Below are 16,359 nucleotides of genomic sequence, written 5' to 3'. Positions count from 1 at the left end.
AGAATTGTAATAAACGGAGGAGTGTGAACAATGTTCTTTGCTCCGGATTGGCCAAGAAGGACTCGGTACCCGGAACTGCAAGAAATGCTCTTAGAGGACCCATGGCCTCTGCCTCTCAGTCAGGACATGTTGCAACAGGGACCCTGCCTGATCCAAGACTTACCGCGGCTGCGTTGGACGGCATGGCGGTTGAACGCCGGATCCTAGCGGAAAAGGGCATTCCGGATGCAGTTATTCCTACGCTGATAAAGGCTAGCAAGACTTTTTCACTGTATATGGCGAAAATAGGTTGCTTGGTGTGTGGCGGGAAGGCCCTACAGAGGAATTCCAGGGGGGTCGATTCCTGCACTTCCTACAGTCAGGAGTGACTATGGGCCTAAAATTAGGATCCATAAAGGCCAAGATTTCGGCCCTATCCCTTTTTCTCTCAAAAAGAACTGGCTTCACTGCCTGAAGTTCGGACGTTGTTACAGGGGTGCTGCATATTCAGCCCCTTTTGTGCCTCCAGTGGCACCTTGGGATCTTAACGTGTGTTGGATTCCTAAAATCCCACTGGTTTGAGCCACTTAACACCGTGGAGCTAAAATATCTCACGTGGAAAGTGGTCATGCTTTTGGCCTTAGCTTGGACTAGGCGTGTGTCCGAATTGGCGGCTTTGTCATGTAAAAGCCCATATCTGATCTTCCATATGGAAAGGGCAGAATGGAGGACTCGTCCCCAATTTCTCCCTAAGGTGGTATCATCGTTTCATTTGAACCAACCTATTGTGGTGCCTGCGGCTACTAGGGACTTGGAGGATTCCAAGTTGCTGGACGTAGTCCGGGCCCTGAAACTTTTTGTTTCCAGGACGGCTAGAGTCAGAAAAACTGACTCGCTATTTATCCTGCATGCACCCAACAAGCTGGGTGCTCCTGCTTCAAAGCAGACTATTGCTCGCTGGATCTGTAGCACGATTCAGCTTGCACATTCTGCGGCTGGACTGCCGCATCCTAAATTAGTAAAAGCCCATTCCACGAGGAAGGTGGGCTCTTCTTGGGCGGCTGCCCGAGGGGTCTCGGCTTTACAACTTTGCCGAGCTGCTACTTGGTCGGGTTCAAACACTTTTGCAAAATTCTACAAGTTTAATACCCTGGCTGAGGAGGACCTTGAGTTTGCTCATTCGGTGCTGCAGAGTCATCCGCACTCTCCCGCCCGTTTGGGAGCTTTGGTATAATCCCCATGGTCCTTACGGAGTACCCAGCATCCACTAGGACGTCAGAGAAAATAAGAATTTACTCACCGGTAATTCTATTTCTCGTAGTCCGTAGTGGATGCTGGGAGCCCGTCCCAAGTGCGGACTCTCTGCAATACATGTATATAGTTATTGCTTAACTAAAGGGTTATTGTATGAGCCATCTGTTGAGAGAGGCTCAGTTATTGTTCATACTGTTAACTGGGTATAGTTATCACGAGTTGTACGGTGTGATTGGTGTGGCTGGTATGAGTCTTACCCTTGATTCCAAATCCTTTCCTAGTAATGTCAGCTCTTCCGGGCACAGTTTCCCTAACTGAGGTCTGGAGGAGGGGCATAGAGGGAGGAGCCAGTGCACACCAGATATAGTACCTAATCTTTCTTTTAGAGTGCCCAGTCTCCTGCGGAGCCCGTCTATACCCCATGGTCCTTACGGAGTACCCAGCATCCACTACGGACTACGAGAAATAGAATTACCGGTGAGTAAATTCTTATTTTTAATTCAATGTTTTTCAGCAATGAAAGTAAATGACACTTATAAAAGCACATTCAATTTCTCTTATCTTGTAATAGTATATTTTATCTATCTATTTGGAAATTATGCAGTATTGTTCACACAATAAACAGTAGATATGTAACATTAGCTACTTTGAAATGGCCCTATCTTAATACTAACATCCCCCTCCTGCAACTTAACCCTACCCCCCCCCCCCCCCCTCCCTGCCCAACCCCCTCCACCCCCAGCCTCACACTGTTGGTAGCATAGCAGGCCATACGCTATGCATATACAAGCACCTGCCTCCCATTGAGTGTACTGGGAGCCAGCAACAATGCGTACAGATGTGGCATGCCGCACTGTGTTCGCACTGCGGTCTCGCTACAGCGCGTTGCAAGGCTGTAGCGGGACACATTTGTACCTCCAGGATGTGGCGGCATTCTGACTGTCAGGATCCCGACTGACAGTATTTTGACTGCATCCCCTTAAAATGGATAATAATGAAACATACTAGTAAAATACAAAATTGTGTCATTTAAGTTTATTTTATGTTAATTATATGTCATGGATGAGGTGTAAGCCAGGAACAGTCAATCAGTGCTGTATAATTAGTATTTTTTTCAATTTAGTGTGACTTACTGTACTGTAACATTGTTGTATCTACAGCACACCATAGGTTTTTGGTGAGTGGCATAAATACTGATAAAAAATTGCAAAACATTTGGGCAGGATTCAGTAAACGAAACAGTGTATTGAGTGAAGCAAAGAGGAGAAAAGTTAGATCCCTATGTGTGTGAGGATCCAGTCCCAGTCCCGGTGGTTGGGCAGAGTTAGGCTGCATGGAGGGGTGGTTTTGTTCAGGGAGGAGAAAGGTTAGGTTTAGGCGGCGGGGCTGGGGGGTTTGGTTGAGGCACCACCGGGAGGCTTAGGGTTAGGCTGCTTTGGGGTTAGGATTAGGGGGCCATTCCCCTGTCGGGATTCTAATCATCGGTATGCCGTATTCTGACCGCCAGCATTTCAATCCTAACCCTATGTGTGTGTGTGTGTGTGTGTGTGTGTGTGTGTGTGTGTGTCTGTGTGTGTGTGTGTGTTAATGTGTGTAAAATAGTTTTCACCATGTTTATGTGGGCATCCTCATTATTTATTCTACTACCTGCACACCTCTCCACATTTCAGACTTGCCTGCAGTTGGATAATACTGCCACTGGTGTATGCATCAGAATAATACAGGCAACAGCATTAAAGATCCTGATGAGTGAGCTACAGTATTTGCTGAGCAGTTAGATCACGCTGTATTTGTCCAATGCAATATAAACAAATTCTGGCTCTGAAAGAGCCCATCCTGACAAAGGTGCTGGGTTCGGATCCAGTTAGGTACCGTACATGTAAGGCAGTGGTTCTCAAACTCGGTCCTCAGGACCCCACACAGTGCATGTTTTGCAGGTAACCCAGCAGGTGCACAGGTGTTAATTACTCACTGACACATTTTAAAAGGTCCACAGGTGGAGCTAATTATTTCACTTGCAATTCTGTGAGGAGACCTGCAAAACATGCACCGTGTGGGGTCCTGAGGACCGAGTTTGAGAACCTGTGATGTAAGGCCATGGGTGAATACCATAGAGCACAGGTTCTCAAACTCGCTCCTCAGGACCCCACACAGTGCATGTTTTGCAGGTAACCCAGCAGGTGCACAGGCGTATTAATTACTCACTGACACATTTTAAAAGGTCCACAGGTGGAGCTAATTATTTATTTCACTTGCGATTCTGTGAGGAGACCTGCAAATCATGCACTGTGTGGGGTCCTAAGGACCGAGTTTGAGAACCTGTGCCATAGAGGGATCCTTAGGATCTCTCTCTGAGAACACTGCAAACAGGTAGCCCATAAGATAGTCATCATAGTCATCATAGTCATCTATCTGCTGCAGTACACCTTATTAAATACATTTAACCAATTGCCTGGCATGGTTGCATCAGATGCGACCATGCCTGCAAGTGCTTTGATGCGACCAATCAGATAAACTGTGTTAGCAGTGGCAGGTAAGGTCCCTCTGCCTTTCAGCACCCAGTCCCCATTGCTGATCGGTCAGCACGACAGGATCCCCCAGCGGCTGCAGACAATAGCAGCCGCTGGTAAGTGTAAATCATCACCCCCAAGCCACCCCCAGACACTCCTGTGTATCTGGCAGCTGTCCGGGCTCTAAAAACGAAAGTCGAAATGGTTGCGATGTTACCAATGTTCCGATGGTCACGATGTTCCCGACCGATGTTTGAAAAAAAGAACTATTTAAAATAAAAATAAAATTCTTTTTTTTTAACTAAAATCATTTTGGATAGGGTTAAATTCATTTTCTTCACCTAATTCATTCATAAAAAAACCCTGACAATTTCTGAGTGGTTTTTGGGGAAAAAGAATCGTCAGTTAAGTGGTTAAAGCAAGTTAGTTTGCTATGTAGATCCCTAGGTTATTAAGTATAAAGATATACGTCAAGTAATTATAGAAATATTTGCAGTCTTAATGTATTACATTGCACTATTGCCCATTTTAGACTAGAACACGCTGATTTTAGAGTTGAAGTGCAAGTATGGTGCTGTCTATAAGGATGGATAACCTTACCTCGCTGGTGTAGTCCGTATCATATCAGATACTTTCTGCATATAATCTGTGGCCAACACTACAACTTCTTCATCTTCTGAAAAGTTTTCATGGAATATCCGGTCTAGTAGGCGTTTCCATTTCAACTAGTGTGAAGAATAAAAGAACAGATGTTCAAATCATTTTCTAAAGTTGCTAATCTTGACTGTAAATTCTGCATACATTTCCCATAATCTGTGAAAAGTTATATTAAAAATACAATGTTTAGAGACTGCTAAATAGTGACACTAAGTTTTTTATTTTTTAGTTAATTCAACCATATGGTATTTTACTTATAGCCTTATCATAGACCAAAATAGTTTATGTACTAACAGAGTGCAAAAGTATAAAGGTGAGTAATGTAAAGCTATTAATCAGTAATTAGCACTATTTCCTCTAGTAAAACATAGGCTATGAATGTATGTGGTTGCTGTGGGTTACTGTAAATTTACATACTGTAAGTAATTAACCCCCATGCAATATTAGTTGTACTTGATGTAAGTAACCTAGCTGTATAGTTTGACAATAAGAAGCTGATTGGTAGGTCCTTTATCGCTCTCCACTTTATCTCTCTCCAAGAAATGATAAATTTCCCCCCTAATATGAGAAACATCAATGGGATATACTGTATCCTACTGTAGTTATTTTAATTAACTGGAGTGGAGAAACTTCTTGTCAACATTAAATACAGGCTATATGTCTTCAGGGCAGCAGAGACCGTTGTTGCATTACAACAGTGAGCGCGCTCTATTAGCTTCTGGTCTACAGTACCTCACTCAGCTGTCAAATAATGGAAAGTGCAAATGAATGAATAACAATATGAAGTGCATTACTCCCAACTGTCCCTATTTAGGCTGGAGCTGACTGAGTTAAGGGTTCTGTCCCTTTGTCCATTCAGGCTGGAATGTTATGCACCAGGTGGGCATTGTCATAAATCACATGGGTACGACTGGCACTTCTGATGTGCTGTACCGCCCTCCATCCCCAGTGCACTGTGCATAGCTATAAAGGTCATAACAAAGTCAAAGCTCTCACCACATTAGTACCGCCCTTTTAAGTGAAACACTTTTCAGTTATGCACCTGAAATACTGCTTGGTTTCCCATAAGATGTGGCTTAATCACAAGAGTGCGGCATCGGGACTGACTTTAGTGCATGTAGCAACCCTGTGTGTGTTAATCATTTTATTACTATGAGTAAGCATGGGAAGTTCAAAAAGTCGACTGTCAACAGGTCGATATCAAATTATTGACATGCATTTAGTCGACACATTAAAAGGTCGACATTGGGTTTTTTTTATTCAACTTTTTCATACTTTACTATCCACATGGACTACAACTGGGAATAGTAACCTGTGTTCCAAGCGCTGTGGTAGCGAAGCAAGCCAACTTGGCCGTTCGCTAGCCATGCAAGGGGATGCAGTACACCAGTTGGGGTTCCATGTGCTGAAGAGGTCAAATTTGACACCAAAAAACTATCAAAAACTCATGTCGACCTTTTCACATGTCGACCATTACCATGTCGACCTTTTGATCCTGTCAACCTTTTTACCATGTTAACCTTGTGCATATTGACCATTTGGTGTCGACCTTTTGACTATCGACCCACTGGCCCATAACCACATGGAAATGCCCATTTCCACTGAAGTTCAACATACAGGTACAAACCAGAGCCTTGTAGACAGCCAGTTCTGAGCTGGTACAAAACTGAGGTCCTTTTATGGAGTGAAAATGATGTAGCTCCAAGCATCACTCTATTTTGTTAACAATCTAATTCCTACACTACAAAGGGCTCTAATCAGGACAACAAGTGTTTCCACATTTTTAACGTAACCCTGCTATTAAGCAAAGGGTTAACGGAGAAGATAACGCAATTATCTTCTCCGCTCATGCCCATCCCGCTGAATGTCGCACAGTAGGGATCAATCTATTGATATCTATAGTGGTTTAACGTTTTATTCCATTCAGTAAGCATCAACATGTTAAACTTCCCTATTAAATTTGACTTTATATAAATCCATTTCAAAATGGCGTCATATAAAGAAAGTCCATAAATCTGACAAAAAATGCAGGGATAGAGAAAAATGTTCCCACAGTCCCTGCAGGATCCAGAAACGAGTGGCAAATGTAACCCCAGCTCCAACCTCCCAAAAGCTTCTAAATTGGTTAAAATGTGTACAGTACATGCAGTAGGCTTTATATTGGTCTGTATACATTTATATTTTTGTGGTTTATATAAAACATTTATATATAAACTGTATATAGAAAGTTAGAAACCATATACATTTATACAGACTAACAAAACCTACAGTATATACACATTTTAATCAATTTAATCAATTTATCAATGTAAATAGGAGACTATTGTCGAGTGCATGACTGAGTATGCTCAGAACCAAAAATAGAAGGTTTTGTTTTAGGACTTCCGAAAACAAAGCCTTCTAGAACTTCTTAGGAAGAGCGTGTTACTGCAACCGCTGTACCTTTTGAAGTTTTTTGCTGAATAGCGGTGTTAAAAAAAAAAAAAAAGTGAAAAAAAAAATGGTGTCGATATTGCACGATAATAATCAAGGCAATATCAATATTTTTGCTGAATACGGACCAAATTAAAGAAGCATCTGATAGCCTGCTCCATACTTTACTAGGATCCCTTTCTCTTCTCCCCTATGCTGTGCACATTTAAGCGCAACACCCGGAGCACAGGTGGTGTAAAGATGCTTTGCAGTTTATATAAGTGAAATCCTCTGCAATATATAGTATTTTACTAAATAGCAAAAATGCTACAAATCGGATAAGTTCTTGTATAATGGGCTGTGAGTCAGCTTCAAGCCTCCAACTGTAGGGCACGCTACACATGAGTTAGGATCTTGATAAGCTAATTTGTGATTTTGTTTGGGTTAGAATGGTATTGTTTGGTGCAATTACTGACATTTGACAGTTATTGTATTTGACAATTGGTGGAATTACTGGCAGTTGACAGTTATTGTATATGACAGTTTTGCCAATTACATAGCTTGTTGTTTGTTTCAATGATTATGCATTGATTGAGCTTCTGTACTTGAAGAAGAATCTGTGCGATTATTGGGTATCATTCCACAATTAGCATTCATAGCAGGATATGTTTCAAATTGTACACCCTCTCTTCAGGTAGCCAATAATAGGATTTTAATTACCTACCGGTAAATCCTTTACTCGTAGTCCGTAGAGGATACTGGGGTCCATTTATTACCATGGGGTATAGACGGGTCCACTAGGCGCCATGGACACTTTAAGAATTTGATAGTGTGGGCTGGCTCCTCCCTCTATGCCCCTCCTACCAGACTCAGTGTAGAAACTGTGCCCGAGGAGACGGACATACTTCGAGAGAAGGAAATACACAGATAGTCGTGAGATTCACACCAGCTCACACATAACAAAAGGAAAGCCAAGCTAACCAACAAGAAACGATTCAGCAACGGCTGAACCAACAATACTTGGTATAGGAAACTGTGCCCGAGGAGATGGACATACTTCGAGAGAAGGATAGATAAGGAGAGTGGTGAGATTCCGAACCAGCACACACAACACAAGGAAAGCCAAGCTAACCAAACTTGAAACAGGAACAGCAACGGCTGAACCAACATTACTTAACCAAGTAACATTGCAGGAAGAATAAAGCACTGGGCGGGCGCCCAGTATCCTCTACAGACTACGAGAAAAGGATAGGTAATTAAAATCCTATTTCCTCTTACGTCCTAGAGGACACTGGGGTCCATTTAGTACCATGGGGATCTACCAAAACTCCCAAACTGGGTAGGAGAGTTCTGAGGTTCCTATGGAACTGATTGACCCAACTGAAGGTCCTCAGAGGCCAAAGTATCGAACTTGTAGAACTTAGTAAACGTGTTTGAACCAGACCAAGTAACTGCTCGGCAGAGCTGTAAAGCCGAGACACCCATGGCAGCCGCCCAGGAAGAACCCACCAACCTAGTAGAGTGGGCCTGTACAGATCTTGGACATGCCAAATCTGCCGTGGAATAAGCATGCTGGATAGTAAGCCTGATCCAGCTTGCAATAGACTGCTTTGAAGCAGGACACCCAATCTAATTGGGATCATAAAGAACAAACAGCGAGTCCGATTTTCTGTGACGAGCTGTTCTCTTCACATACACCTTCAAAGCCCTCACAACATCCAAAGACTTTGAAGTAGCAGAAGTGTCGGTGACAACCGGAACCACAATAGGTTGGTTGATGTGAAACGCAGACACCACTTTAGCAAGAAATTGCTGACGAGTTCCGAGTTCAGCTCTGTGCTTATAGAAAATTAAATAGGGACTTTTATGAGACAAAGCCCCCAATTCCGACACACTTCTTGCTGAAGCCAAGACCAACAGTGTAATGATCTTCCACGTAAGATAAGTAACGTCCACCTCCTGTAACGGTTCAAACTAGTCCGATTAGAGGAACTGCAGCATCACGTTCAGATCCCAAGGTGCCGTGGGAGGCACAAAGGGAGGGTGGATGTGCAGAACACCTTTCAAGAACGTCTAGACCTCAGGGAGAGAAGCCAATAGTTTCTGAAAGAAAATGGACAAGGCCGAATCTGGATTTTTAAGGAGCCCAGACGCAGGCCCACATCCACACCTGCCTGCAGAAAAAGCAGAAAACGTCCCAGATGAAATTCCACCGCAGAACAATTTCTGCTCTCACACCAAGAGATGTATTTCTTCCAAATACGATGGTAATGCTTAGACGCTACCCCCTTCCCAGTTCGGATCATAGTCAGGATTGATCTTCCTGTTGAGCCGGGAGGCCATCATGTCTACTCCCGTAATGAAGACCACTGACAATGCCACAGCATTTATTTCTGCCCAGAGGAGAATTCTTGACACCTCTGACATTGCTGCTCTGCTCTTCATTCCGGCCTGTCAGTTTATGTACGTCACTGCTGTTACATTGTCCGACTGGACCTGAATGGCCCGATCTTGAAGAAGATGTGAGGCCTGCAGAAGGGCGTTGTATACGGCCCTGAGTTCCAGAATGTTGATTGGAAGGACAACTTCCTGACTTGACCATCTTCCTTGAAACTGCACCCCCTGAGTGACTGCCCCCCAACCTCTGATGCTTGCATCTGTGGTTAACAGAATCCAGTTCTGAATTCCAAACCTCTGACCTTCGACGAGGCGAGAAGACTGTAGGCGCCACTGAAAGGAGATCCTGGCATTGGCGACAGACGGAACCTCTGGTGCATGTGAAGATGCGATCCAGACCATTTGTCCAACAGATCTATCTGGAAGGGTCTTGCGTGAAACCTTCCATATTGAAGAGCCTCGTAAGAGGCCACCATGTTTCCCAGAAGGCGAATGCACAGATGCACGACACCTGGGCTGGCTTCAGGATGTCCCGAACCATCGACTGGATCACCAATGCCTTTTCCAATGAAAGGAACAATGTCTGCGACTCCGTGTCCAGTACCATTCCCAGGAATGGGAGCCTCCTTGTTGCTCTAGGTGAGATTTCGGAAGGTTCGGAATCCACCCATGATCCTGGAGGAGTTTGGTTGAGAGACCAATGCTGTCCGGCAACCTTTACCTGGACAATGCTTTTGTCAGGAAATCGTCCAGGTACGGAATTATGTTCACTCCGTTTGCGGAGTAGAAACATCATCTCTGCCATCACTTGGTGAACACCCTCGGCGCCGTGGAGAGACCAAAGGGCAGGGTCTGGAACTGGTAGTAACAGCCCTGCGGTGCAAACCGTAGATAAGCCTGATGAGGCGGCCAGATCGGAATGTGAATTTACGCATCCCTGATATCCAGAGACACTAGGAATTCCCTCTCCTCCAGACCTGAGAATCCCGCTCTCAGAGACTCCAGCTTGTTGAGCTGATGAGGTGGAACTGGAACAATGACCAAAGTCTATACCAGTTTTTGGATGGCATACTATAAAGTTATACTTGCCTTTTGTGAAACTGGCAAGCCTGAATTGAAGAATATGTGAGGTGGGAGCTTTTGGAACTCCAGTCTGTAGCCCTGGGAAATAGGAACTATGACCTGTCATGAACTTTACCAGATCTGACTGAATAATTGTAGTCAGGCTCCCACCTGATAGCCTTCCAGGCATTGCGGTCCACCGTCATGCTGAAGCCTTTGAGGAATCAGAGCCTGGGCTCTGTTCCTGAGCACCTGCAGTTGCTGGCTTGCGTGTTTTACCTCTTGCGTCGTTGGAGGATGTAGAAGCATCTCTGGATTTGCACTTGAACTTGGGCGTCTGAAAGGACTGTAACTGAGAAGTTGAATAAGTCTTCTTGGTTGGGGGAGCTGCAGAAGGAAGATACGTAGACTTACCTGCAGTAGGTGTGGAGATCCTTTTGTCTAGTTCATCTCCAAAAAAGGACTCTCCTGTGAATGGTAGGCCTTCCACACCTTTCCTGGAGTCTGTGTCAGCAGTCCACTGGCATAGCCACAAGCCCCTGCATGCCGACACTGCCATAGCGGTGGTGCGTGTGTTAAGCACGCCTATTTCCTTTATTGCTTCCACCATAAAGTTCGCAGAGTCCTGTATATGCTGCAGGAGTAAGACAACATCCCCCCTAGATAAGGAATCTAACCCCTCAATTAGGTTACCTTACCATTTAGCAATGGCTTTAGTGATCCACACACATGCAATAGTGGGTCTTTGGGCCACCCCAGTAGCTGTGTACAATGATTTGAGTGCAGTCTCAATTTTACGATCAGCCATGTCTTTCAGGGAGGTGGTACCAGAAACAGGCAGTACAATTGTACGTGACATCCTAGAGACTGATGCGTCCACTTTCGGTGGATTTTCCCATTCTTTCCTATCCTCCAGAGGAAAAGGAAAAGATGAGAGCAACCTTTTAGGGATCTGAAACTTCTTATCAGGATTTACCCATGATTCTTCAAACAGGGTATTCAATTCCTTTGACACAGGAAAGGTAACTGAGGACTTCTTATTTACATTAAAATAAGATTTCCCACACTCCTCTGACACCTTATCAGGAATATGCAGAACATCTCTGATAGCTTCTTTAAGAGCCTCTATTCCCTGTGACAGAGCTGCATCTCCCCCCCCCCCCCCCTTCTGAGTCCACCTCTCCCTCCTCCATGTCTGACCTGTCAGCGTCAGAGTCAGACTGCAGGATGTGGGCCAGAGATCACTTTTGCAGACAAATGGGAGGGGACTGAGACGCTGTTTTCGGGACTGAGTCTCTATTCATAAACTCATCCACAGTCTGTTTTAAGTATTGCGTCTCTTTCTCATTGCAGGACATTTTTGTAGAAAGAGTTGAGATCATTCCCTTAAGTGAATTAACCCATTCCGGTGCAGCCCCCCTAGCCTGTGAACCCTGAGTACCCAGTAGTGAGCCCCCTGGTGAAGAGGAACACTCCACTGTACAAGAAACACATTCTTTGCCTGACATAATGTAATGTGACAACACACACACACACACACACACACACACACACACACACACACACACACACACACACACACACACACACAGGAAAAGGTTAAGCATAATTAACCCACAAAGAACACTTCAGGGAGACACAGAGTTGTTTGGGGCCAGCCCCCACCGCACCCTTATTGCTAATGCAAAGCGGGTCGCTGACTAAGTACCCTGATGCGGGACCTACAGTAGCGGATCTTGCTACGGGCACGCAGGATTTTTGGCCGTGGCACCGCCGCCATCCAAAGGGCACCGCTACTGGTGCCCCCGGTCCTCGTTAGATGCGGTGCGCGATGAAGTCATCACGCACACCACGGCATTGTGGGAGTGGCACATAGACACTAGGGGTCATGATTGACCTCTAGTGTCTATGCAGTGCTATGGGAGAGACGTCACGAAGCAGGCAGGCTGGTGCCAACCAGCCCTGCCAGAAAATAACAAACAGAAAATAAATGCAGAAAACTCTTCAGGAGCTTCCTTCAGCGTGACCGGCTCCTCCGGGCACATTTTCTAAACTGAGTCTGGTAGGAGGGGCATAGAGGGAGGAGCCAGCCCACACTATCAAATTCTTAGAGTGCCCATGGCTCCTAGTGGACCCGTCTATATCCCATGGTAGCAAATGGACCCCAGTATCCTCTAGGAATCTAATTATGGAACATGGTAACAGTAGTAGCATAGTGTCTAATGAATATAAACCGGTATGGCTCATGAAAATAAAGTGTATTGGAATATAAAAAAATAATAATAATTTATAACTCAGAGGTGTACATTGGAGAAACTACTTTCCTTAAAAAGATTGCAACTGCACCCAAAAGGCAAGGTGTCCCCATGCTGTTCTATTACTGAGCACCTACTGTCAGTTGTAGTCTGTAGCATGCAGTGGTGTAAGTTCGTAACAGGAGCCCAGAGGTGAGATAGTTGTTGGTGTGTCATCATCCCTGTTCGCGCTGACTCTGAACCAGTGCTCGAAGTGGGAATTTAGAGGTGGTGGTATGAAAATGGGAATATAATGGGGGGTTTTGGGTCTTGGGGCTGATCCAGGTTCCTAGAAGCTTTACTGTAGGTATTTTACAAATACAAGATTAATTTTAGATGCTGTTTAGCATAATGTAGTATACAGTATATAAAACATATATATTGTAAGCCTATTCGTCATGTTTTCATCTTTACTCAATGTCTAAAATGTTCGTACAGTAAATATCTCTAATATCTACCCTGTGTTTGTTTACCTCTCTGTTTTCCATGTGTCCTCTCTTCTTTCCCTTACCTGTTTCTTTTGTATGTCACTCTCCTCATGTGCCAATATCTTCATCCCAGGTAACTCCCCACAGGCTCTCTTTTGTGTCTCATCACATGGTTTCTTGTTCCTTTATTGATCCCCTGCACCTCTCACTCAATCCATCCATCCATGTCTGAAGCCCTTCTACACTCTCATGGCCTGCTTCCCTATCACCCACTGCATTACTTTGTCCCTGCTTCCCTCACTCAGCCCCTGTGCCTCTCACTTCTTCCATCCCTATCTCACCCCCTGATCCTCTCACTCACTGTTACTCTCTCATGGCCTGCTAACCTCTCACCCACTGTATATCTCACTCTGTGCTTCCATCACTCATCCCCTGCACCTCTCACTCTTTCCATCTCTATCTCACCCCCTGGTCTTCTCACCACCTACGTTAGTCACTCTGTGCTTCCATCACTCATCCCCTGCACCTCTCACTCTCTCCATCCCTCTCTCACTTCCCGGTCCTCTTACCACCTATATTCCTCACTCCCTGCTTCCATCACTCATCCCCTGCACCTCTCACTCTCTCCATCCTTCTCTCACCCCCTGGTCCTCTCACCACCTACATTACTCTCTGCTGCCATCACTCATCCCCTGCACCTCTCACTCTCTCCATCCTTCTCTCACCCCCTGGTCCTCTCACCACCTACATTACTCACTCTCTGCTGCCATCACTCATCCCCTGCACCTCTCACTCTCTCCATCCCTTTCTCACCCTCTGCTACTGTACACTCTGAACGGCTGGTTCCCTTTCACCCACTGCACCTCTTCTTATTCTCTCCATCCCTCTCTCACTCCATGTTCTGGAGACACGCTCTCTCTTTCTCTCCCTCCCTCTCTCTCTCCCCCATAGATGCAGCACAGCCGTCATCCTATCTGCCAACTATGAAGGTCCCCTGAATACAGAGGAGGGAACACAGATCAGGCTGGGGCAGAAGAGAGGTCCGGAGGCCAGAGCTGCACTCTGAGGCTGGAATGTAACTGTAAGCTGCTGACAGCCATCAGTCCTCGGCTCTGGTGCCCCACTTGTGTATTCTCCTACAGGCTACAGCACACTCTCATTGGTCTCCTCCCCTTCCTCTGCCTCTGGAATATGATTGAAAGCGACAGAGGGACCATATACCATATCAAAGTTGCGGTACGCCATACCGCCACATGCTGCCCCACTTCAATCACTGCTACGAACACCCCAATCTCAGCAGCACTCACACACACTTCCCCCAAACCACATTCACTACCAACACGCCAGCAGTACCCAGTGCACAGGTATGTCAAACAAAGTCACCCCACATCCCAGTACATAGATACATTGCACAAACAATGCTCCTGTATCCTAGTACACGGGTCCTGTATAGCACAAAGACAATGCCCCTCCAGGTATATCACAAAGCCAACTGCTGTGCTATGCAGTGCTTATGTGATGTATTTCTATGTGACACATACTGTTTACTCTTTTTTCTATGAAACAAAGTGTTGATGAAATAAAATAAAAAATATCATTAATAATTTCTACTGCTGGATTTGGGACAAAATAGTGACACAATTCAAAAAATGTTCTTTGTGTGTATATAGATCTATGTACATTTTTTTTCATGCACAGGCAATACAAAGGGGTGCGGGCTGCTCCCGGGTGCCACCCTCGGAGTGAAAGGATCCAGGCGCTGCAGTGTGACATTATCCTGCAACAATCTGCTCCTATCACTGAGAAGAAGCCGGCATTGCAGGCACAAATCTCTGGGGGCAGCCCTGTATCTCCGGGGATGCTGAACACGCCCTTGAAGTGATGTAACTGGAGGCAAGCTTTCCATTAGGCCATGCCTACTCCATGTTGGCAGCAGGGGACTTCCATGAGGTCATGCCCCTTTACCTGGCCACAAGAGCACACGTGCCATGACAAGGCTTAGTAAGCCAAGCTGCGGCTTAGTACGCCAGCCATATATTCCTTTAGTCGCGAGCACACTTGCCACACCTGGACTGCCGCAAATACGGCAAGCTGCAGGCTAGATGAGCGTGGCTACATCTGTATGTTCCACAAAAGAGAACTACACCATACGGTACACATCTACAAACACCATACTCACGTGTGGGGCAATTTGCTGCAGCTGTGCTATGGTGACCTTGTTGTATAGAGTGCTGATGTCACGTCTGATGTCATCAAATTCTGAGATAGTGATCTAAAAATGTTAGAAGGAAATGTATTTCTGAATTACAGGGAAGTCCATGGATTTCTCTAGGACAGCATTAAAAGCCAACAGGTAGAAAAATAAAACTGTACATTGCTTTGCAGTGGTTTGCGATTAATAGGGAAGCATACGGATTCTGTTACTGACACTTACATTGGCCAGGTCCTGCTCCAGGTGCAGAATTTCTTGAGCCTTTTTCTGCACATTTTCAACTCCAAGAAGGCCGAGGGTCTTCTGCATGAAGACTTCATAAGCAGCCAGTATCTATAGAGTGTAAAGAACAAGGTGTCAAAGTTTTTGTATTTCCATTGTTCCACTAGTACAAGTACTGTAGTATGGATATGTGACTGATATATACAGGGCCGGCTCTACCATTAGGCAGCTTTAGGTGGCTGCCTAGGGGCGCCGGCGACTGAAGGGCACCACTAAATTCATCTACCAAAAAAATGAAGGATGTCTCTGTATGCGGGTCAGTAATGAACTTTCAGATGAAGGTATGGAACACAATAAGGAGCATACAAATATGACGCCAGAATCCCGACAGCCAAGATCCAGAATGCATGCCAGGGAGGGTTAGGGTTAGGCTGCGGGGAGGGTTAGGATAAGTTAATTAATTTCAATCAGAATGTCCGTATTATGATGGTCGGGAAGCCGCTGTGGTATTCTGACTGGTGGCATCCCATACCCAACCCCAATTAAATATGCCTACCAGACCCCATATACAGTATTATACAGTATATAAAGAATAGACGGCACTCTAGGGCTTTTACAGTGAAAGTATATTGTGAACAAAGTCACAAAATTTTGTGACTGTTTACAATATATTTATCACTTTAAAAGTCCTTGAGTGCTGTCCCTTTTCTCTGTCTATGTATAATGATGCAATGCACCCCACTCCACTTAGTGGCCACCTGCATCTCTCCTCTGAGAGGTGGTGGTGGTGGGGTTTGTAGGTTAGGGGGTGTTAGGCTGAACCGTTGCATAGGGTGTAGAGAGGCCATGCACCGGCCCTGGATGTATACACAATGACAAATCTACACTGTAGCTGTATAAGTTGACTTTCATCATTTTATACAGATTTTTGT

General features: G+C 45.1%; 1 protein-coding gene across 1 annotated transcript in view; it reads right to left on the bottom strand.

Annotated features, from left to right (window-relative positions):
* The window catches only part of ECEL1 (endothelin converting enzyme like 1), a 192,538-nt gene that overhangs the window by 93,321 nt on the left and 82,858 nt on the right, over positions 1-16,359 (bottom strand). Inside the window, exons 4-6 of the mRNA XM_063916541.1 lie at positions 15,428-15,538; positions 15,173-15,265; positions 4,344-4,468 (exon numbers count right to left, since the gene is read on the bottom strand). Coding sequence (XP_063772611.1) covers positions 4,344-4,468; positions 15,173-15,265; positions 15,428-15,538 — 329 coding nt within the window. The remainder of the gene's footprint in view (positions 1-4,343; positions 4,469-15,172; positions 15,266-15,427; positions 15,539-16,359) is intronic.

This window comes from Pseudophryne corroboree, chromosome 4 (assembly GCF_028390025.1).
Source record: "Pseudophryne corroboree isolate aPseCor3 chromosome 4, aPseCor3.hap2, whole genome shotgun sequence".
Taxonomy (NCBI): Eukaryota; Metazoa; Chordata; class Amphibia; order Anura; family Myobatrachidae; genus Pseudophryne; species Pseudophryne corroboree.
Note: the sequence above shows the minus strand (reverse complement) of the source record. Positions and strands in the feature narration are given on the sequence as shown.